The 22,048-nt window shown below is 37.6% G+C and overlaps 2 protein-coding genes across 2 annotated transcripts; both read left to right on the top strand.

The window, feature by feature from the left end:
* The first annotated feature begins 13,131 nt into the window (after positions 1-13,131).
* Positions 13,132-17,161, top strand: LOC108027124 (farnesol dehydrogenase). The gene is made up of 2 exons (XM_017098345.3): positions 13,132-13,710; positions 16,845-17,161. Exons 1-2 carry the CDS (start codon positions 13,135-13,137, stop codon positions 17,010-17,012), a joined length of 744 nt encoding a protein of 247 aa, XP_016953834.1. The 5' UTR covers positions 13,132-13,134; the 3' UTR covers positions 17,013-17,161.
* A 541-nt stretch (positions 17,162-17,702) lies between these two features.
* On the top strand, positions 17,703-20,335 carry LOC108027135 (farnesol dehydrogenase). The gene is made up of 2 exons (XM_017098356.3): positions 17,703-18,374; positions 20,107-20,335. The coding sequence occupies exons 1-2, from the start codon at positions 17,799-17,801 to the stop codon at positions 20,272-20,274; spliced, it is 744 nt and encodes a 247-aa protein (XP_016953845.1). The 5' UTR covers positions 17,703-17,798; the 3' UTR covers positions 20,275-20,335.
* Positions 20,336-22,048: the final 1,713 nt, after the last annotated feature.

A 22,048-nucleotide genomic window follows, 5' to 3' on the forward strand; every position in this document is an offset into this window, starting at 1 on the left:
TCGAGATATGCAGTAAATTACAAATAATCGTTAAAAAAATCGAAGTGAAAAATTTCAGAAGGATCGGTACATTACATTTTGAAGAACAGTGTTCACCGACTTACAAAAAGACACTTTTCAGGGCAACGATTTAAGTTTTGGAGGCTAGAGAACCAAGCTGGACTGTCCCTCGCTCAAATGGTAATTTTTTTTACAATTTTCGACTGATTGACATAAAATTTCAAAACAACAGTCTTGAAATATTGTATATTATTGTAAACGAAAAAGAAAGTTAATTTCGGCAAGTTGAAGTTTGTATACCCTTGCAGTTATAAGAAATAATCAACGTTAGTAACACCATATGCAATTTGTAAGGACTGTTGGTAGCTTTAGTAATAAAAAAAAAACTTATAGTATTTCTGTGACCGTTTCCTTGACTTGTTGGAGTAGTCCGATTTTATTAAATTTAATTCAAAATTGTTTAAAATACTAAAAAATTTATTCCCAATACTATAGTATAAAATGACAAAAAACACTGAAGCTATAATTTGTTTCATATTATTTTCTTGCCAATTTTCCGATCGTTGCTAAGACAGCTGTATGATATAGTCTTCCGATTTTGATAAAATTTAATTCGACATTCAGAACTAATTAAAAAATGTTTTTTCCAAGCTTAGAAGATTATATAATTTTTTTAAAATTGTTTCCCCGATAGTTCCTTTGGGAGCTTTAAGATATAGTTGTCCGATCCGGCTGGTACCGACTTGTATACTACCTGCAATAGAAAGAAGACGTTAGGGAAAGTTTCAGCCCGATACTTTAAAACTGAGAGACTAGTTTGCGTAGAACCGGACGGACAGACGGATAGACGGATCAAGAATACGAGGTGTGTTCAAAAAGTAAGGTGACTTTGTATTTGCAAGAAAAACTATTAATTTATTTATCAATATTAATGTTGTCCCCTTCAAAGTAATACCCCTCAGATACAATACACTTATGCCAACGGTTTTTCCAATCCTCAAAGCACTTCCCATAAGCACTTTTCGGTATAGCCTTGAGCTCTTTCAGCGATGCAGTCTTTATCTCTTCAATCGATGCAGATCTCCGTCCTTTCATAGGTCTCTTTAGTTTTGGGAACAAGAAAAAGTCATATGGGGCCAAATCCGGTGAATATAGTGGCTGAGGCATTATTGTGGTGTTGTTTTTAGCCAAAAAATTTCTCACAAGCAAAGATGAGTGAGCAGGGGCATTATCGTGATGCAAAAGCTATGAATTGTTTTTCCACAATTCTGGACGTTTCTTTCGTATTGCTTCTCGCAAACGGCGCATAACTTCCAGATAATACTGTTTATTGACCGTACGACCATATGGTAAGAACTCCTGATGCACCACGCCATGGTAATCGAAGAATACAGTGATCAAAACTTTGACATTTGATCGGTCTTGGCGTGCTTTTTTCGGTCTTGGCTCACTTGGGCTCTTCCATTGTGACGATTGGGCTTTGGTTTCGATATCATAACCATATACCCATGATTCGTCACCAGTTATGACCCTTTTGAGTAAATCTTCGCTGATACACGATTATTATATATTTATATATATATATATATATATTTATTTATATATATATTTATTTATATATATATTTATATATATATTTATTTATATATTTATTTATATATTTATTTATACATTTATTTATTTATATATTTATTTATATATTTATTTATATATATATTTATTTACATATTTATATATATATATATATTTATTTATATATATATTTATTTATATATATATTTATTTATATATATATTTATTTATATATATATTTATTTATATATATATTTATTTATATATATATTTATTTATATATATATTTATTTATATATATATTTATTTATATATATATTTATATATATTTATTTATATATATTTATTTATATATATTTATTTATATATATTTATTTATTTATATATATTTATTTATATATATATATTTATTTATATATATATTTATATATATATATTTATATATATATATTTATATATAAACATTTATATATATATATATATATATTTATATATATTTATACCTTTATATATTTATATATAAATATATATAAAAAAAATATACGTCGTTAGAAAGCTATTATTTAAATACTATGTACGCCTTTAAAACAAAATTATGGTCTAGTTATATATATTTATATATTATCAGAGGATGATCCGATTTCGAGGTCTTCAAATGTAACAAGGAAGAACGCTATAGTTGAGTGCGTCGACTATCAGATACCAGTTACTCAGCTTAGTGAGCAAAAGGGGAATGAAGATAAATATATAGGCAGCAAAGCGCTATTTAGGGCGCCACCTATCGGCTATTTCAGTAGATGTTAGGTGGGCGGCAGATAGATTTAAGTGTTTAAACCGTTTGTGGGAGTTAGAGTGGGCGTGTCACATTTTTATAAGCAGCAAACGAAATTTTTGGGCGCCACCTCCCGCTATTTCAGTAAATGTTATGTGTGCGGCAGATCGATTTGAACGTTTTAACCGTTTTTGGGCGTTCGGGTGGGCGTGGCACATTTCGGTTAAAGTTTTGTTTTTATCATAATGTAGGCGCTACATATTTTCTTGGATTGTGGGCGTGGCACCCCGTTGAAACAAACTTGCGCTGCGCAGGAAGCTCAGGAATCTGCATGCCAAGTTTGACTGTTCTAGCTTTTATAGTTTCATTCGTTCATACGGACGGACGGACAGACGGACATGGCTAGATAGACTCGGCTATCGATCCTGATCAATAATATATATTTTCTATGGGGTCGGAGACGCTTCCTTCTACCTGTTACCTACGGGTAACGGGTATAAAAACTAGCTCGTTTGGAGAAAAACAGCTATAAATACATTTATTTTGTACACCCGTAACTTGTGAAGCTACAGGCTTAAGATATACGTCGTTAGAAAGCTTTTATTTAAATACTATGTACGCCTTTAAAACAAAATTATTGTCTACCGTTTTTTTTTAGTTCGAAAAAAAACTTTTTTCTGAAATTCAACATGCGCTGAAATTCAATATGCAATTGCTTAATTGTTTGATTTTAATGAAGCGTGCCGAATGTAAAAAATATAGAAAGTGTTAATACCCTTGCAGAGGGTATAATGATTTCAGTCAGAAGCTTGCAACGCAGTGAAGGAGACGTTTCCGACCCCATAAAGTATATATAGTCGATCTAGCCATGTCCGTCTGTCCGTCCGTTTCTACGCAAACTAGTCTTTCAGTTTTAAAGCTATCGGGCTGAAACTTTCCCAAAAGTCTTCTTTGTATTGCAGGTAGTATATAAGTCGGATCGGACAACTATATCTTATAGCTCCCATAGGAACTATCGGGGAAAAAATTTAAAAAAATTATATCCTTCGTGTTTTTTAATATATACCTTTCGAAGCTTGGATATAACATTTTTAAATTCTGAATTTCTATTAAATTTCTGAATTTTGTATTAAATTTTATCAAAATCGGACGACTATATCATATAGCTGCCATATGAACGATAGGAAAATTAGTGGTAAAATAATACGAAAAATTATATCTTAGGTGTTCTCTAACATATAACCTCCTACGCTTGGAAATAACATTTTTTAATTTTATCAAAATCGGACGACTATATCATACAGCTGTCATAGGAACGATCGGAAAATTGGTGGGAAAATAATATATAACAAATTATAGCTTTGGTGCTTTTTAGCATATAACCTTATAAGCTTGAAAATAACATTTCTTAATTAGTTCTGAATTTCGAATTACATTTTATTAAAATCGGACAACTATATCATAAAGCTGTCATAGGAACGATCGGATAATTAGTAGGAAATAATGTGAAACAAATTATAGCTTTGGGGCTTTTTGAGATACCTTCTTATAATATTGGGAATATACATTTTTATAATTTTTAAGAATTTCGAATTCAATTTAATAAAATAATTGATTATTTTTTATAACTGCAAGAGTATACAAACTTCGGCTTGCCGAAGTTAACTTCCTTTCTGTTTTACTTTTGCTCGGAAGTTTGTTTACTCTTCGTGGGATCGAACTCACGACATTTAAGGGCGATTTTCTATTGATGGTTTCAACGGCTATTTCACTTTCTGGTTTAGAAGTATGACGATTTTGCCAAAAATATAAAAAAATGTTTGTATTCATTTTAGGACGATTTGAATTTAATTTTATGAGTGTATATCGATTCCGAAATGATCCCGGTTAAGAATATAAATACTTTAAAGGGTCGGAAACGATCCTTCCACCTGTTACAGACTTTCCGACGAATCTAGGGTATCCACTTACTGTACGAGCAACGGGTATGAAGAGAAGTTTACAAGCTCGGCGACCCGATGTACGCCTGCCCTTTGCTTCATTTATCATCAACAGTTGTAGGATGTCTTTTTGCAAAATTGTATTATTATTTCTTCATAATTTGATACACCATCCCCCGACTGCCTGCAGTTTTTGGCCGCACGTTGGGGTCATTTATCATGGATTTAGGGTGAGGGATCCGGAATACCAAATCCAGACTGCTGCAATCAGTGCACACATGTGCAGGACGAGACTGGGCCAAGAAGTCCTCATAAAATATTGTGTTCAACTTCTTCGCTGTGTTGTGTGCTGGGAGCTGCTTCTTTTTGGGAATCTTCGGTGGAGATGGCTGACGTGACTAGTTTTTGAGTGCTGACCAACTGCTTCTGAGTCATTCAAACGGAGTACACGCTCCCACCTTTTCCTTGCTAGCTCCTGTTTCAGCCTAGCAAGTGAACTTCCGACTCAATTGATTCAGCCCTCAGACACGTGGGGAAAATTCGCCGACAGCAAAGTGATAGTAAGCCAGTAACTTCGAAGCGTTGAAATGCATATGTATGCCAATTTGAAGAAGCTTAATAACTCACCTGTTGTGCAGGAAGTAAACTTAATATCGTTCTTTTAATATTTCGGAATTTCGAATAAAATGTGTAAAAATCGGAGCTGGCAAGTCTCAAGGATTGACTGCAATCTGCCAAGGAAGTGCAAATAAAATCCTTCGGCTTGCACTCTATGCAACTCGACTATCGACGGAGGGCAGATTTTCAAATTGAATAACCCCTTTCCGTTTTTTCTCAACGCAAAGGTAAATAAATTAGTTTTAATGCTATTATGATTATCGGTGTAGCTTACACGGAGGCATTCTTGGACTTCCGCTACAGCCTAGCTTCCTTTCCAAAAATGTGTTTTAAGTGAATAAATTGTGTTCGGGCCCAATACTATTTCTAGCGAGCTGTGATGAGCGCGGCTGGGTCATTAAAGATACATGGCACTGGCTCCCCAACTTTTCTAGCGCGACAAAGCTTAAGAAGTTGGTAAAATTGGCATAAATCGCTTTGTTGCTTAATAAAGTTGTCTAATTATATATACCATTTGAACCAAATTTGATAATTTATCACAGCGCCACAATTTACACAGCCTTGTGCAAATGTAAAAGAATATGTTGTAACCCATCGTAGCGTTGTTTGTGATCGCATTCGGCGCAGCGCTGGACCCTGGCCAAGTCGAGTCTGCGAAAAGAGCCATGGTAAACTGAAACTGAAAGAGGATGTCCGGTCTCCCAGTTGGCAGCCGCGGACACGGCTAATCACGGAGCTAGCCAACAAAATAATAAATTTCAATACGCATTAAAATCTAATCAATCACGAAGTTCCATGCCGCTCGACGTCCGTCAGGACAACAATGCACTTTTAAGGTTGGTCATACCGGCCGGCTCACCAAGCGGTGGCCCCTTCAGCGGAGGGCTCGCCACACACACCACCTGAAGCCCACCTGAAGCCCACCTGAAGCCCACCTGAAGCCCACCTGAAGCCCACCTTCCCGACCATAAAACGGAAGCGGCTTAAACGCCGAAAGCAACAGCCGGAGAGAGGCGAGGGGAGTCCCCGCCGGTTGCTTACATAATTATGCCAGGGGGTGGCTGGGAGGGGGATGGCCAAGACAAATTGGCATAATGGAGGCAGCTGGCGCCGCCTTCAAGGGTCAGGCAAAATGCAAATGTCTCGTGTTTTCCGGCACATTGTCGCCTGTTGGTCCCTTGGACTCAGAACTTCGCTTTCCCCGTTCTGTATTCCTTATTCCTTATTCGAATTTGAATTGCGCACACCCCTCTTCGAGGGACTACACATATGCAGGGGCCGCATAAATTACCAGCACACTTTCTGCGGCCAGATCCGAGGGCACCGCCATCTTCCCGGCGATATAAGGCGAATTAGCATAGAAAACTGCAAATTTGAATTACAGCCAGCGGCAGCAGGAGCAGCAGCAGAAGACGCAACAGCATGCACAGGGCAGCAGGGCAGCATGGCAGCAGGGCAGCAGGCACCCACGGATCGGGAGCAGGAGCTCCAGGAGCAGCTGTTTCTGTCGCCTCTATTGAAGAGGCCAAACGAATGCATTACGAAATCAAAGTAGCTGGGAAAGGGGCTGTTGGTATGCAACAAAGCCGAGAGACTCTTTCAAATCTTTAAGGTGTTTCGAGAAGGAAAGAGGCAAAATAATCATGTCAGTTATTTCATGTTAACATGTTACGAAACATATGCAAATCAATTAAAAGTGTTGATATTGCAATGAACTGCCATCAATTTGATATGTGTTTTATATCAAACGTAACACCGAAGTGTTTGAAAAAAGCATGACAGGGCCCTTGTCGTTTTTGTGTACTTATGGTAAGTGCAGCATCAAATATATTTTTCGGTTGAATTGCCGCGGTCACTCCGACATCCGTCGAAAAGTTTTTATAAAGAAGTCAAACACTTGTGTTGTTCATCGTTTTGCAAATGGTTAGTATCTCATGTTCACTTGTATTCGCTTGATTTTGTTCCGATTCTCATTCACTTATTACTTGGACACTTCTTAGTGGCTGGACTACACACTGCGCTCGCCAAACTATGGCCACTATGCCGAGAAGGACTCAAACTGAAAACAAATTAGAGCGTCTGTGTTTTTTGACATATTATCTTTTAATATTGGGAATTTCATTTTATATATTCTTAAGAATTTCGAATTCAATTTAATAAAAATCGGACGGCTCTGACGTATAGCTGTTAACTTCCTTTCTTGTTTTTAAATTTAATCCGGAATATGATTAAAGTAAAATTTTAATAAAAACAAGAAGAAAGTTATAAAAAATAAGCAATAATTTTATTAACTTGAATTCGAAATTCTTAAAAATATAAAAATGTATATTCCCAATATTATAAGAAGATATCTCAAAAAGCCCCAAAGCTATAGTTTGTTTCTAATTATTTCCGACCAATTATCCGATCGTTCCTATGACAGCTATATGATGAGTCGTCCGATTTTGATAAAATTTAATTCGAAATTTAAAACCAAATAAAAATTGTTGTTTCCAAGCGTAGGAGGTTATAAGTTAAAAAAAAACCGAAGATAACATTTTTCAATATTATTTTACCACTATTTTTCCGATTGTTTCTATGGGGGCTATATGATATAGTCGTCCGATTTTGATAAAATTTAATTCCAAATTCAGAGCTAATTTAAAAGTGTTATATACAAGCTTAGAAAGGTATATGTTAAAAAACACCAAAGATATAATTTTTTTAAAATTTTTTCCCCGATAGTTCCTATGGGAGCTATAAGATATAGTTGTCCGATCCGGCTGGTTCCGACTTATATACTACGCGCAATAGAAAGAAGACCTTTGGGAAAGTTTCAGCCCGATACTTTAAAACTGAAAGACTAGTTTGCGTAGAAACGGACAGACGGACGGACAGACGGACGGACAGACGGACGGATAGACGGACATGGCTAGATCGACTCGTCTTGTGACGCTGATCAAGAATATATATACTTTATGGGGTGGCGGAAACGTTTCCTTCACTGCGTTGCAAACTTCTGGCTGAAACCTCTGCAAGGGTATAAAAAACGAAACTGAATAATATTGACTTTCCAAAAATGTTAATCTAAATACTAGTTTTACATGAAATCATATTCGTTGGTTAAGAAAGCATATCAGTACTAAAAATACCATTTTATATTTATATGTGCGCATTCAAATCTGGCACGAAGAATACCGTGTTGATATGTTCGAAAATATCGATTTGTCATGTTCGAAAATATGAATATGATATGGGAACATGAGGGAGCAATAATGATAAGCAAAAATACCCGATTGGTGAACAGTTTTGGTATTTTATTTTCTCTGTGTAGTAAGGACAAACACAAAAGTAATCTTTAAGTTGATAAAGTCGATATCACAGCTTTTGCTTTTTGGTGGTACGATGGTCAGATGTTTTTGTTCTAAACATCCATTAAGAGGGAAGAATCTATTCACTGTTGCTGTAATACTCATATGATCATTTGAAATAGCATTTAAATCATAATGTATATTTCCGTTGGCAAGGCCACGCCCACTCGGTTTCTGTATCCCGTATCTAATTATAAAAACATTTATTCTAGGAATAGAAATAAAGTATGTTTAGTAAGATATCGGAAGATCGACCCACCACTTGTTTTTATTTTTAAAAATTAATTTATTACAAAAAATTTTTTGTTTTGCATGCCCAACTTCCAAATGTTCTCCTTAAAAAATATTTAATAAGAAATTTTATAATAAAATTAGTGTTGCAAGGTATTTGGCATTAAAGTAAGCACGAGGTGTTTTTCATACACAGAGAGAAAATGTTTTGTCTTTAATTTTAAAATGTTTTGCATTAAAGTTTTAAAAACATTCGTTTTTGATTTAAAAAAGTATATATTCATTAAAACAGGTAAAATTTTTATTTTTAATTTTTAAAATAATATTTTTAGCAAAGAGATTGAAACAATTGAGGATCACTTCCCATATTGGCGTCACTAACCTCCCAGCTGGAGCCCGAGGCCAAACCAGCACTCACAAATGTGAGCTCAATGATGGAACTTGTGCCGGCTCTGGAAGAAGTCGGGTTTGTTCCAGAGTTCAGCAGTACTAGCTCAAGTGCGGCGAAGCTCTCCAGTAGCGCCCTTCCTCTCGCATTTGTTTGGGGGAGCCCCACTCCGTAGCCCAGGCGTTTAAGTGCCCGGCAATTACGGCAGGGCGATTTTCTCGGGCGTCTTCTGCAATCTCTTCAAGCACAAATTAATTAAATTCAATATTCTTTATCCCTTTAAAGGAGTTTACTTAAGTTATCAACCGAAACGTTTGAAGCCTTTTCCATATTAAATCTCTGTAATAAAAAAATGTGTGGAGTATTTATCAAGACAGGTTTTAAAAATACACAACACTACCTTCAGGCCGCATGCTTACTAACGGATACTTTTGCATGACTACCGAAACTTCGCGAAGGTAAACGGCAGAACTAGAGGGAAAAGGGAAACAAATATATAATAGGGCTTCTTGTTCTATCATTTGGCTTAATTTAATTTAATTAATTTGTGCAATTATATGTCTGACTCCTGTAGGTGTGAAGGCTAAAAACATTTTTATTATAGACGATTTCCCTTACGGCCATTAGCATTGTCGTCAATGCTCTCGAAATTCGAAGTTCCAGAAAACAATAAATTAAAAAATATTTTTGTGTTTAAATTTCCCAATTTTATTATTAAAGTTCGAAACGAGTAATTCTACAAAATATAGGCGAAAAGTTTGATTTAAGATACATTTTACTGAGGCATTGTAAAATTATTTGTATGACTTTTGAAAATATTTGTACTCACAAAGTACTTTAAAATTCGAAGTATTCGACAGCAGTTTTTTTAAACTCTTTATTTTAGAATGCCTTTTTCAAACGAATGCCTTTTTTAAAAACCCTCTTTTCTCTGTGTACTGGATATACCCTTGCAGAGGGTATAATGATTATCGCTTAAAATCTACAAAACCGTAATTTTTTCAAAAATCAAAAGTCGATCAAGTTGAAATTAAGAGTCAATAGGTTGAAACAGATTTGAGAAAATAGTCGAACTGTGGTTTAAAAAACGTTTAACTATACCTTTAAATTTATTATATTTGGGTAATTTCTGTAAACGCAGCGTGATCAAAGTTAAACTTTTTTACAGGGACTTAAAACACTACTCTCTAGCATTGGTTGCTTAATTTCTTGCCAAACTAGCGAGGTTTTCCAAAAACCGTAAAACAAAGATGCACCCGTAAAGTCCCCAACACCCTAAAATCAAAAATAGATTCAACAAGGGTTAAAACAGGAAAGTAGTCAATTGACGCGTGTTCTTGATAAGAATAAAACTAGGCTAATAACTGGTGTCGTCCCCACCTGCCCCAACAGCTGCGGCACACCTCCTTTTCTCCCTGGTGCTCATTCGCCACTACGTGGACTTCCGTCCACATTGATCACAACGATCGATACACCGATCGATAGGTGATGATGATCGCACCTACAGCACACAAAAGTTCTGATATCCACGACGATAATGCGATTATACGACCTACTGAATGAGTAAAATGCCTTAATTTTTTAACGCACGCTGCTATTCAATATGTATGTGTTTAGCTGTACATTTTAATATTAAAGCGTGACGAATGTACAAAATGAAGGTAAAAGTTTAATTCTACCATTAAAATTACAATTACTAAGATATATAGGATTTTTTTAGAAATCTTTTCATTTTGACAGCGAACGAGAAGTCTGCATTTGCCTACAGCTAATCGTTAAGGGCAATTCGTAATTATGGAAAACACTTATAATAGTATAAATGGATACGGAATTGTATAGCAAAATTTCAAAATTTCCGGCCTTAGCGATTGTTTGCTTAGTTCGGACAGCTCTCCATAGTGGCATGCCTGACTGGGATGAAATCCCGATCCACACCTCCAGTTTCCACGTGCTATGCAGGTGCTTAGCACTGAACTCTGACCTCTGGTACGGAGCCAGTGAGGGGAGTCGCCAGATTCCAGACTCCGGCTGAGGGAGAAGTCTGCCGCGTCTAATACGACTAATAGGTTCTTGTTTGCCGAAAAGTTTGAGACCCTCTTCGTCTTGTTTGATGCCTGCTACTTCGCAAATACGTAATCAGGGAAATTTTCATGCGCATTTTTCTTGCCTTTCCTACGCTCGTCCTGGGTCTGCAAATAAACGTCGCCTGGGCTGACGCTCCTCCTCCTCGAAATCAATTTCCATAAACACGTGAGCAAATAGCACGTGTGCCCATGGGACAGAGCTGGCTGGGAATCGCAGCACCAGAAATCATTTCACAGCAAAAAATCACATATGTATGTATAACTCTCGGTGGGGCATAGTTCACATTTTTCGTGCGAGTTTTGTGAAAGTAAAAACAATATTTTATCTAAGGGTAATAAATTACCACCGCCATCTTTTAGGCCGCTTCAATATAAATATAAATTGTGAAGTGTGTGTACAAATATAATTGGGAAGGGCATTTTTTTAATTTTGTTTCCAAATTTTTGAGGTGCACGAAGCACTCGACTAAGGCGAAGTGCCCGCCAGTTTCCCTATGGCATTTGTTAACTAATGCCGACATTTACTTGCGTATGTGGCACACAGCCCGGAAACACCCCCGAACATTTTCACCATCCCGTCCCTGGTCCCTTTTTCAAAGCCCGCCTTGTTTGAGTTTCGGGCTGTGAAATGCGCCTCAAATCGAATTTTATTTATATTTCAAAGGAAAACTTTTGTGCAGCTGTCGAGTCTGTTGTTTTTCTTGTGCTTTCCATTTTGCTTTGTCGGCCGGCTTGCAGCTGCGACGCACTTGCGAATACGTCCCGTCAATGTTTTATTACGGACACCTCTTCACATGACTTTAATTTAGTTATCAAAATGCATAATAGCTCTGAAGAGTCCTCGCGTTATCGCAAGTCCGTGGAGGACGGATTAATAATTAAACATCCATGTCTGGCCATTGCAAATTTATTTAATGGTAGTGCCTGGCTTGCTTCTTTTAATTTACTTATAAGGGCGTTTTTAAAATGTAAATGGGTAAACAAAACTTCAAACCCGTTTTTCAATTCCTTCTTATCAGATTTTAAACTGGAAAATCTCTTACCGGTGCGAACGCCTGAGATTGATGTGCGGTTTAGTCTATATGTATTCGGACAGTTTCGATTTGCGGTTTGGCGGGTTTGGCCTCGTGAAATCGCTATTCGATATGTTTATGCACGTAAGAAAATATTATACAAGTGATGGCTTATTAAAAATAAAGTAGTTTTAGGCATTGACCCTGTAACTATCCTTAAAATACCTGTCCTATATGATATCAATGACCAAGCAATGGAGGATTCAGGGAAAGAAAATAGCTTACAGCATTCTTAAAAATCGCTTACCAGTTACTTGAACTTACGAGTAAGTGCGCCGCGCAGGAACCTCAAGAATCTGCGGACGGACAGACGGACAGGGCTAGTTCTACTCGCCTAGTGATCCTGATCTCGAATACTGATATGTATACTCTGTAGTATAGCGTATCATTTTACTTGTTACACATTAGTAACAGACGGCCTCCTTTTTTGGTTTGTTCTTAATTTACAATTTGGGTTCAATTAAATGCATACCCATAAATGACAACATGTAAATGACAATTATTTTAATCGTTCTTGAAACTAGATTGTTGAGATAAGCATTACAATTTAACTTTTTGTTTCCAGTTGTACAATGGACGGTTCTTCTTAGTCTTCTCGCTTGTTCTTCTTGGTATCGAGACGATTTTATATAATCGAGCTAGAAGCAAGCTCGCTTTTTAAGTTATTAAGACCATACCATTTAAGGAATCAGTAGTAGAAATTTTACAAAATTAAATTATTTTTTGGGTCTAGACCCATTTTTATCTGGGAGTGGCTAGATCGACACGGAAGGGGCTAAAAACTTTTACTTACCTTCCAACTACGATAAACTGATTTAACGTTGTCATTATTTATTTTTTAACAATTTGAACTCAGATGAGGACGTAAGAATTCTCACATTGTTGCGAAGAAATATAATGTTTTGATCAAACTACAACTTTTAATTGTAATACGCTATTACTATGTTTTTGTAATTACTTTTTGAGACAAAATAGGAAAAATAAAAATATATTAGCTTTTAATGAGATTTTCGGCCTGTGTGGAAACAAAACCCGGCCACCCATCATCCGAAGCTTTCGATGGACTTGGCGGCGTCGAAGATTTCACTAGGCTTTGAGTCGTCGTCATGGAACGTTGGCAAAATCGAGTGGCAGTGGTGACCGGCGCCAGTTCCGGGATTGGTGCGGAGGTCGCTCGAAAACTGATCTCGGCCGGCGTGGTGGTAGTGGCCCTGGCCCGGCGCCTGGATCGTTTAAGGCAACTGCAACAGGAAGTGCCTGAGGACCGGCGATCGCAGCTGCACATCCGACAATGCGATGTCACGGACACTGTATCCGTGAATGACGCTTTCGACGCAGTGCAGCGGGAACTGGGCGGCGTGGACATTCTGATTAATAACGCCGGAAAGCTGTCCGGCGGACAGCTGTTGACCATGCCGTTGGACACTGTGCAGCAGGTGCTGCAGACGAATGTCATGGGCGTGGTCCACTGCACTCAGCGGGCTTTCGAATCGATAAAGAAGCGGCACAGCCCCGGTCATGTGGTGCTCGTTAACAGCATCGTGGGCCACTACATCTTCAACCCGCTGCCTGGAAGCCAACAGGAGCTCAACATGTACCCGGCAACGAAGCACGCGGTTACCGCCCTCACCGAGATCTTGCGCCAGGAGATGCGGGACTTTAAGACGCAGGTCAAGGTCACGGTGGGTACATAAAAAAATATCTTTTATTTATTTCCGCGCTGCCACTTCGTCATTAGCTCAAAAAATGAACGTGTTTGCTTGCATTCGAAAGCTTAATCTTTTGACAAAAAAAAACAATGAAGAACGCTTCAGTCGAGTGCCGACTATCAGATACCCGTTACTCTGCCAAAGGTAGCAAGAGAGATGGAGATATACGAGCAGCAGAGCGAGTTAGTAAAGCGCCACCTATCCGCGATTTCAATATACGGCAATGTGGAAGGCAGAAAAATGGGCGTTAGTGAGGCAGTGGTACCCTTTTATCAGGTCAATCGGTAGGTATTGGCGAGAGCAATACCTCTACTTTGTTGATTTTTTTTAATCATGAAAACTGTTGGCGCTACCGTTCCGGGCTGTAAGGCTGGGCGTGACAAACTACCACCGGTTTGTGGTTGCGCTGCGTGTGAAACTAAGGAATCTAAGTCTTAAATCCCAATTCTAGCTCTGATGGTTTAAAAGTTATAAGCCGTAATATCTACGGTTTTTTAAGGTTGTGGGCGTGTCACGCCCACACATTTTTTTAAGTCAATCGCGGTATTGATGAGAAGATTGCCTTTTTCCCTGGGAACTAACATAAAATCTTATTCTGGTCTTATCCTAACCAGAGGTCTACCTGAGCGGGAGAGTTATCTTCTGACCCCCGAAATAACAAGTCCGAATTAAAAAAGTACCCTCTGTTTGCAATGTATAGTCATATATAGTTGTATAGTATAGTAGTAGTAGTATAGTTGTAGTCATCCGATTGACTTAAATTCTTTTGTGTAAAATCATCTGAAATTTTTTCCAAGTGCTAAAGGGTATATTAGGGTCAATTTCATGAATTTCGTATCATAGATTAATGACATTCATTAGGGTCACATGGACACCTAATTAAGGGCATATGGGTGACGATTTTTTTACAGAATCTACTTCCAAATAAGGAAATTAAAAATTTAATTTAATTTAATTTAAATTTAAAAGGAACATTTTTGAATTGGACCCAGTGTCAGTATTCATATGTGGTCAATAGGTATTACGATTTTCGGTATAAAAATGCGTTTTTTACATTCAGTTCGAAACCGTATTCTGCACAGGTGTCAATAACCTCCCTCAGACCATCGACGTCATCGATGTACTATAAGGCAAAGTAATGCCTTTGTGAGTCAGATAACAAAAAACGGTGTTAACAAGCCGCTTGAAAAGACCGAACCATAGCTTACCTTACCTTATTCTTGATCGGTCGTCTGTCAGTACGTTGATCGCTGACCCCTCTTGATCTCGTGCAAAATCAACCCGGGAAGAGCAGGCACTTCATAGACGCCAGCCAGGCAGCAGTTCTTTTGCTAGAATATCAAACTAGTTGAAAGGCGTATCGATTGCAGGGTAGCTACACAATACACTACTGTTTTCTTTGCGCCTGGGGCTGTCTAGCGAGTGTCTAACATATAGCAAATTTGAAAAGCTTAATCTTTGTAGTTATTATGTAGTTTTAACGTTGCATATTATTTTTATTTTAATAGTTTGCAACGCAGTGAAGGATGTCCGTCTGTCCGTCCGTTTCTACGCAAACTAGTCTCTCAGTTTTAAAGCTGTCGGGCTGAAACTTTCACTTATAAGTCGAAACCAGCCGGATCGGACAACTATATCTTATAGCTCCCATAGGAACTATCGGGGAAAAAATTAAAAAGAAATTATATCTTTGGTGTTTTTTAACATATACCTTTATAAGCTAGGATATAACATTTTTAAATTAGCTCTGAATTTCGAATTTTATCAAAATCGGACGACTATATCATATAGCTCCCATAGGAACAATCGGAAAATTAGTGGTAAAATAATATTGAAAAATTATATCTTCGGTGTTTTTTAATTTATAACCTACGCTTGGAAATAACATGAAATCAAATCTATATCTTTGGTGTTTTCTAACATATAACCTTATAAGCTTGAAAATAACATTATTTCTGAATTTCGAATTAAATTTTGTTAAAATCTGACGACTATATCATATAGCTGTTATAGGAACGATCGGATAATTGGTGGAAAATAATTTAAAACAAATTATAGCTTTGTGGCTTTTTGACTTGTTATCTTATAATATTGGGAATATAAATTTTTATATTTTTAAGAATTTCGAATTCAATTTAATAAAATTATTGATTATTTTTTATAACTGCAAGGGTATACAAACTTCGGCTTTCCGAAGTTAACTTCCTTTCTTGTTTATTATTATTACACCCCTGAAGGGGATATAATGACTTCGGTAAGAATTAAATATATTCTTGATCAGAATCACTAGACAAGTTGATCTACCTATGTCCATCTGTCTGTTTTTCCGTCTCTCAGTCGGAACAAGGAGGACCGGACAACTATATCGTATAGCTCACATAGAAATTTTAAAAACTATAATTTTTTTAAATACATTTTTATATCTCAATGTAGCTATAGGGTAATACCATAGTTGTGTATTAAAACTCATTAGCTGTATTGGCTGGCCACAACTCGATACTTAAATAAAAACACTGAGAGACAAGGACAATTTAATTTTAAACAGGAAGAACGCTATAGTCGAGTGCCTCGACTATTAGATACTCGTTAGTAGCTCAAGGAACAAAAGAAAGATGTGGATACACAAGAAGATAAGCAAGACATATCCGCGAGCAACAGTTTTGGGCGGTTTGTGGGCGTCAAATTGTAAGTAATTCTCCAGAATCAAATAACCGCGAGCTGACACATTTCCGTTGATGAAAATCTAAATGTTAAAATGTTTCACATTATGGACTATATGTTAGACTATATGACCTTGGTCATAATGGACATAAAATAAGTCTGTGATTTCTCAGGCCACCACCTAGTTCATATTCCATCAAATTAAGTCAATTTTTTTGGCTTCAAGTCCACCTGCTTGTAATCTAGGCATCCAACTCTATCGGCAACTATAATCGGGCGGCTTTGAGCCTTTCCCTTGTAAACTATTGAATAAGCGATTTATTACTACATTAAAATGTCCGCCTATTTTATGGGCTTGCCGTGTGGGTATGTTTATGGCTCTGGTACTTAAGACGTTTAGAGTGAGCCAAGCTGACTTAACAGGCTGACTAAACTACACTCTTTTACAGAGCATTAGTCCGGGACTGGTGGACACAGAGCTGGTACCTCTGGCTTACAAAAGACTGCCCATGCTGCGGGCGGAGGATGTGGCCAATGCCATCATGTATGTTCTGGACACGCCCCCACACGTCCAGGTGCACGAGCTGACCATCAAGCCGATGGGCGAACCCTTTTAGGACGACGCTGCAGTGCTCCACTTCGCCCACTTAATATTTCAGAGCATTGTGTAATAACCTTGTACTAGTTTTCAGAATGAATAATTTGGCAATGCACCAACTAGATTTCCACAACTCATCAGAAAATTAAAGAAGTTCCCATATTTGCACTTTGAATTTGTTTATGTTTTGGGTGAAAAGTGGAAAAAAAAAAACAACATAAATATAAATACATTTTGATTAATGTAGTTTGCATTATATAATTATATTCTAATTAAGAACATTTTTATTCTTCGTTCTTTAAAGCTCTTAATCATTTATTATTTGACACTTAAGAAATATACATCTTAAATACGATGATTCAGTAAAAAGTAATAAATAGTACGTATCTTAAAGATATTGTGGAATAAATGTGTACACGTTTGCACTTATTCATAGTTTTGAGACATACAAAGTGATACGTACCTTTTCTTTTAACCACGTTTCCCCGTTCAACTGATTTATTATACGGAAGTTTCCCAGGCTTCTACCGTCTTAATTACCCCAAGGCTTGCGCCATAGATTCAACACTCTACTCAATTATTCAGATCACATGTGAAATGCGCGCTGGGGCGGTCGATTCTAAATATTTTATTTGCACGGCCAAATTTGGCCGATGACTTGGGGTATATATAGGGCCTGTGTGGGCCAAGTTCCGAATCAGTTTGGAGGAGAGCAGCTTGGCGGATAAGTGTTGAACAGAATATACTTAGAAAAACAGCACCCAAGGCGATCTTGGTTTTCAAAGTTCCAGTAGCGGGAACTGCGATGGAACGTTGGCAGGATCGCGTTGCGGTGGTCACAGGTGCTAGTTCCGGGATCGGAGCTGCCGTGGCCCGTCAGCTGGTAAGTGCAGGGGTTATCGTAGTCGGTCTGGCCAGGCGGGTGGACCGCATGGAGGCCATTAAGGAGCAGCTGCCCCCGGAGCTGCAGCCCCGCCTGCATGCCATTCACTGTGATGTTGGAGATCTGGACTCGGTTGCGGCCGCCTTCAACTGGGTCGAGGAGCAGCTCGGCGGCTGTGACATTCTTGTGAACAATGCCGGCTGTCTGAACCCTGGACAGCTGCTCACCCTAGAGCTGGAACAACTGCAGCAGGTCCTAAACGTAAACCTAATGGGCGTGATCGTCTGCACCCGGCTCGCCTTCCGCTCGATGAAGCACCGCGAGGTGGCTGGTCATGTGGTTCTCATCAACAGCCTGACGGGACGGACCATTATCAATCCACCAGGGGACGAGTTGCAGTTGCTCAACATGTATCCGATCACCAAGCACGGGATTACGGCCATGCTAGAGGTTCTGCGACAGGAGCTGCGCGGATTCAAGACCAAGATCAAGGTCACGGTCAGTACAAATCACAAGGTATTCAGAATTTAGGTAAGGTAAAGGGAGAACAGCGGCTTGTTGGCGTTAGAGTGGGCTTGTCCGATCGATAGGTATTGACAACACCTATCCGTCTCAGTTAAATCTTGTGTTCTAGACTCAAAACCGGGGGTGCCACAGTTCTGTTCGGTTTGTGCACCATTACTTTTTCATTACTTAACTTAGTGCCCTTTTCTTAATATAATTTGAGTGGGTAGAGCGCAAGCGTTATTATTCTCGTTCGCTCAACGCATTTTGGTAAACTGCTAATTAGAGTTAAAAGAACTGAAAGTAGTCAATAAACAGAATCAGAAAAATAAACACATGTAAGGAATCAAAAAACTTACTTACCGTGGTAACTGCGACAATCGAACTCACGACCGATGTGTTCGCAGTCGAGAGCACTACAGCTGCAACGGCTCATATCTCAATTTGAAAGGGTGTAAGATATATTCTCACTGAAAAACAAAATATGGTTTTATTCACCCATTAGATAAAACCAGAAAGGAATTTAACTTCGGCAAGCCGAAGTTTGTATACTCTTGCAGTTGTTAAAAATATTTGATAATTTTATTAAATTGAATTCGAAATTCTTAAAAATACAAAAATTTATAAATTGTTTCATATTATTTCCCACCAATTATCCGATCGTTCCTATGACAGATATATGATATAGTCGTCCAATTTTGATAAAATTTAATTCGAAAGGCAGAACTATTTAAAAAATGTTCTTTCCAAGCCTAGAAATTTTTATGTCAAAAAACACCGAAATTATAATTTTTTAAAAATTTTTTCCCCGATAGCTCCCATAGGAACGGAGCTATACGATATAGTTTTCCGATCATATAGCTGCCATAGAAACGTTCGGAAAATTAGGTGGAAAATATAAAAAAATTATATCTTTGGTGAAATTTTAAACATACAACCTTCTAAAATTGGAAATAACATTTTTTTTTTAATTTTCATGAATTTCGACTTCAATTTAATAAACATCGGACAACTTTAAAATAAACGGCTCTTCGTGGGCTTGAACTCGCGCCATTTGGATGATTTCGAAAGTTCAACGCACTCGACAGCTTGGTCACCAATTTTCTAATTTAAAGACTTTAAATAACTATTTGTTCTATAAAATAACGTTTTTGCCCTAAGTATGAGAAAATATTAATAGCGTATTTTCGCAATAATTCGACTTTAATAACAGAAAAATTTGGCATTTTAGAAAAATTAAACGCTAAAAATATTTTCTATGACAATTTATTCAATATTTAGGACGAGTATTTTAATTTAAGAATTTCCAATTCAATTTACCAATTTAGAAAAATAATTTTTTTGGTGGAAACATGTACGAGTATATTAATCGGACGACTATATGCCACTGTAACAATCGAATTGATGCGTGTTTTTAATATCTTTCGGTTAAGTTACCATATAACGAACTTTTGGTGGCACTCTCGATATTTATAGAAGAACGAAATTTGCATTACCTTTGAATACAGACCCAGCTAGGACGTGAATATGGTGGCTAAGACTGAAAGTGGTAGTGTATAGTAAGGGAAGTAAGGTATTTTGGAAGGCGTACGAGGAAGAGTACTACGTGTAGCAAATACCAATTTAATTTTTAAGTCTTTGAGTTAAGTTTACAAATTCTGTACAGAAAAACGCCTTTACGAATATATTCAAGCAATGAGCTCTCAATTGTTCTTTTGTTTTTCAGAGCATCACTCCAGGTGTGACCGACACGGAGATTCTGCCCGCTGGCTACGATACGTTGCCGATGCTGAAGCCGGACGACATCGCCGCGGGCATTATGTACGCCCTGGCCACTCCCCCACATGTCCAAGTGCACGAGCTGACCATTAAGCCGTTGGGAGAGCCCTTCTGAATTCCTTCAGCATACTATTATGATGATAAGGTGATCGTTTAAATATACCGACCCCTCAAAATGCGTTCTTTTTATTTCAAAATATGAGGAGGTTAGCGCGATACGTCACGTGCAGGAGCCAAAAGTCCAAAAAATAGACGAATAAGTTAGCATTGAATGCCGGTATTCTTTGCTTTGCTTTTTTTGCTTTTTTTCCTTTTCTCTTTTTTAATTTTTAATCTTTTCCTCAACACCACTCTACACAACAAGGGCAAACAGAAAAAAGGTCAAGTCGAAGTAAAAACATACGGTTGAGCTAGAACTAAACTGCAGGGGCGAAGAACCCAGCTCTACTGACCACCGAATTATAGAGAGCACGATCTTGCTCCTCCGCACTGGTCTCCCTCCTACGTCACGGAACCTCCTTTTTATACCCGTTACTCGTAGAGTAAAAGGGAATACTAGATTCGTCGGAAAGTATGTAACAGGTGCCCCATTAAGTATATATATTCTTGATCAGGATCACTAGCCGAGTCGATCTAGCCATGGCCGTCTGTCCGTATGAACGCTGAGACCTCGGAAACTGTAGGAGCTAGAATATTCATACTTGTCATGCGTATTCTTGGGCTTCATGCGCAGCGCAAGTTTGTTAGAGCCACGCCCACTCTAACGCCTACAATCCGCGAAAATCTGTAGCGCCTTCAGTTATTATGATAGGATTACGATTTTAACTGACCTAAAAGAATGTGCCACGCCCACTCTAACGCCCACAAACGGCTTAAGCGCCTAAATTTGTCTGTCGCCCACATAACATCTACAGAAATAGCTGTTAGGTGGCGCCCTAAAATATCGCTTTGCTGGTTATATATCTCCATTTCCCATTTGCTCCCTTAAGCTGAGTAACGGGTATCTGATAGTCGGGGCACTCGACTATAGCATTCTTCGTTGTTTTATTTTCATTTATATCGTCTTCGGGATAACAAAATTAAAAATCCACAACATAACAAAATTTATTTGAATATTTTTTGTGGGGACATTAGTCTGTAATATTTGTTATATTTGAAAGCGCCATTTAAATTTTTAAATTTGACAAAACATGGCAGCAGATAAGGAAATAAGAGTATTTAGTGAAAGACCTTCTTTCAACAGAGAAAGTGTACATCAAGTTTCTAAAACATATCTTCATATGTGGTCAATCATTGCTATTTGTATTCTTCGCTTTACCGCGGAACCTGTAGGGGATGGAGGATCAAAATATCGTGGGACACTAAAAATGACTTTTTGAATGCATACCTGTGTTATTGAACATTTTTTAAAAGTGTAAATATAATTTTGATTTGACTATCAATATCTATCTTCAAAGCAAAAAGTTGAAATCGGACCGTCCAAAATTCCAAAAGTTATTAAGAAAGGATGCCGTTGGGGGTGTTGAACAACCAGTCGATGGCATCGACTATAGCGTTTTGTCTTAATTTTTATTTTGTCCTGGAATTTTATTTTCGAATTACGCGAATGACATACAAATAAAATACATTTTTTATACAGCTTAACGTTATTACAGTTTAAGCAAATTGGTGCGCTTGGCAACATTAAAGGAAAACACTTATACCGCACGCTCACTAGCCATCATTTACTTATACTACAATTTTTATATAGAGAGGTATTTTTGACAAATCAAACGCGGTCTAAGAAGCGGGAAAAAATTAAGGCAAATATTTTTAACCACATCAGGCAGTTCTATGAGATTCCAGCCTTACCAGAGTAGTTCTTATTATTCGGCCAAAACTACTTATCA

This window comes from Drosophila biarmipes, chromosome X, assembly GCF_025231255.1.
Source record: "Drosophila biarmipes strain raj3 chromosome X, RU_DBia_V1.1, whole genome shotgun sequence".
Lineage (NCBI taxonomy): Eukaryota > Metazoa > Arthropoda > Insecta > Diptera > Drosophilidae > Drosophila > Drosophila biarmipes.

Excerpts from the sequence above, each read along its gene's own strand:
- LOC108027124 (XM_017098345.3), top strand. The coding sequence starts at position 13,135 with ATGGAACGTTGGCAAAATCGAGTGGCAGTGGTGACCGGCGCCAGTTCC. Across the intron at positions 13,711-16,844 it reads AGACGCAGGTCAAGGTCACG|AGCATTAGTCCGGGACTGGT; the intron begins GTGGGTACATAA and ends ACTCTTTTACAG.
- LOC108027135 (XM_017098356.3), top strand. The coding sequence starts at position 17,799 with ATGGAACGTTGGCAGGATCGCGTTGCGGTGGTCACAGGTGCTAGTTCC. Across the intron at positions 18,375-20,106 it reads AGACCAAGATCAAGGTCACG|AGCATCACTCCAGGTGTGAC; the intron begins GTCAGTACAAAT and ends TTTGTTTTTCAG.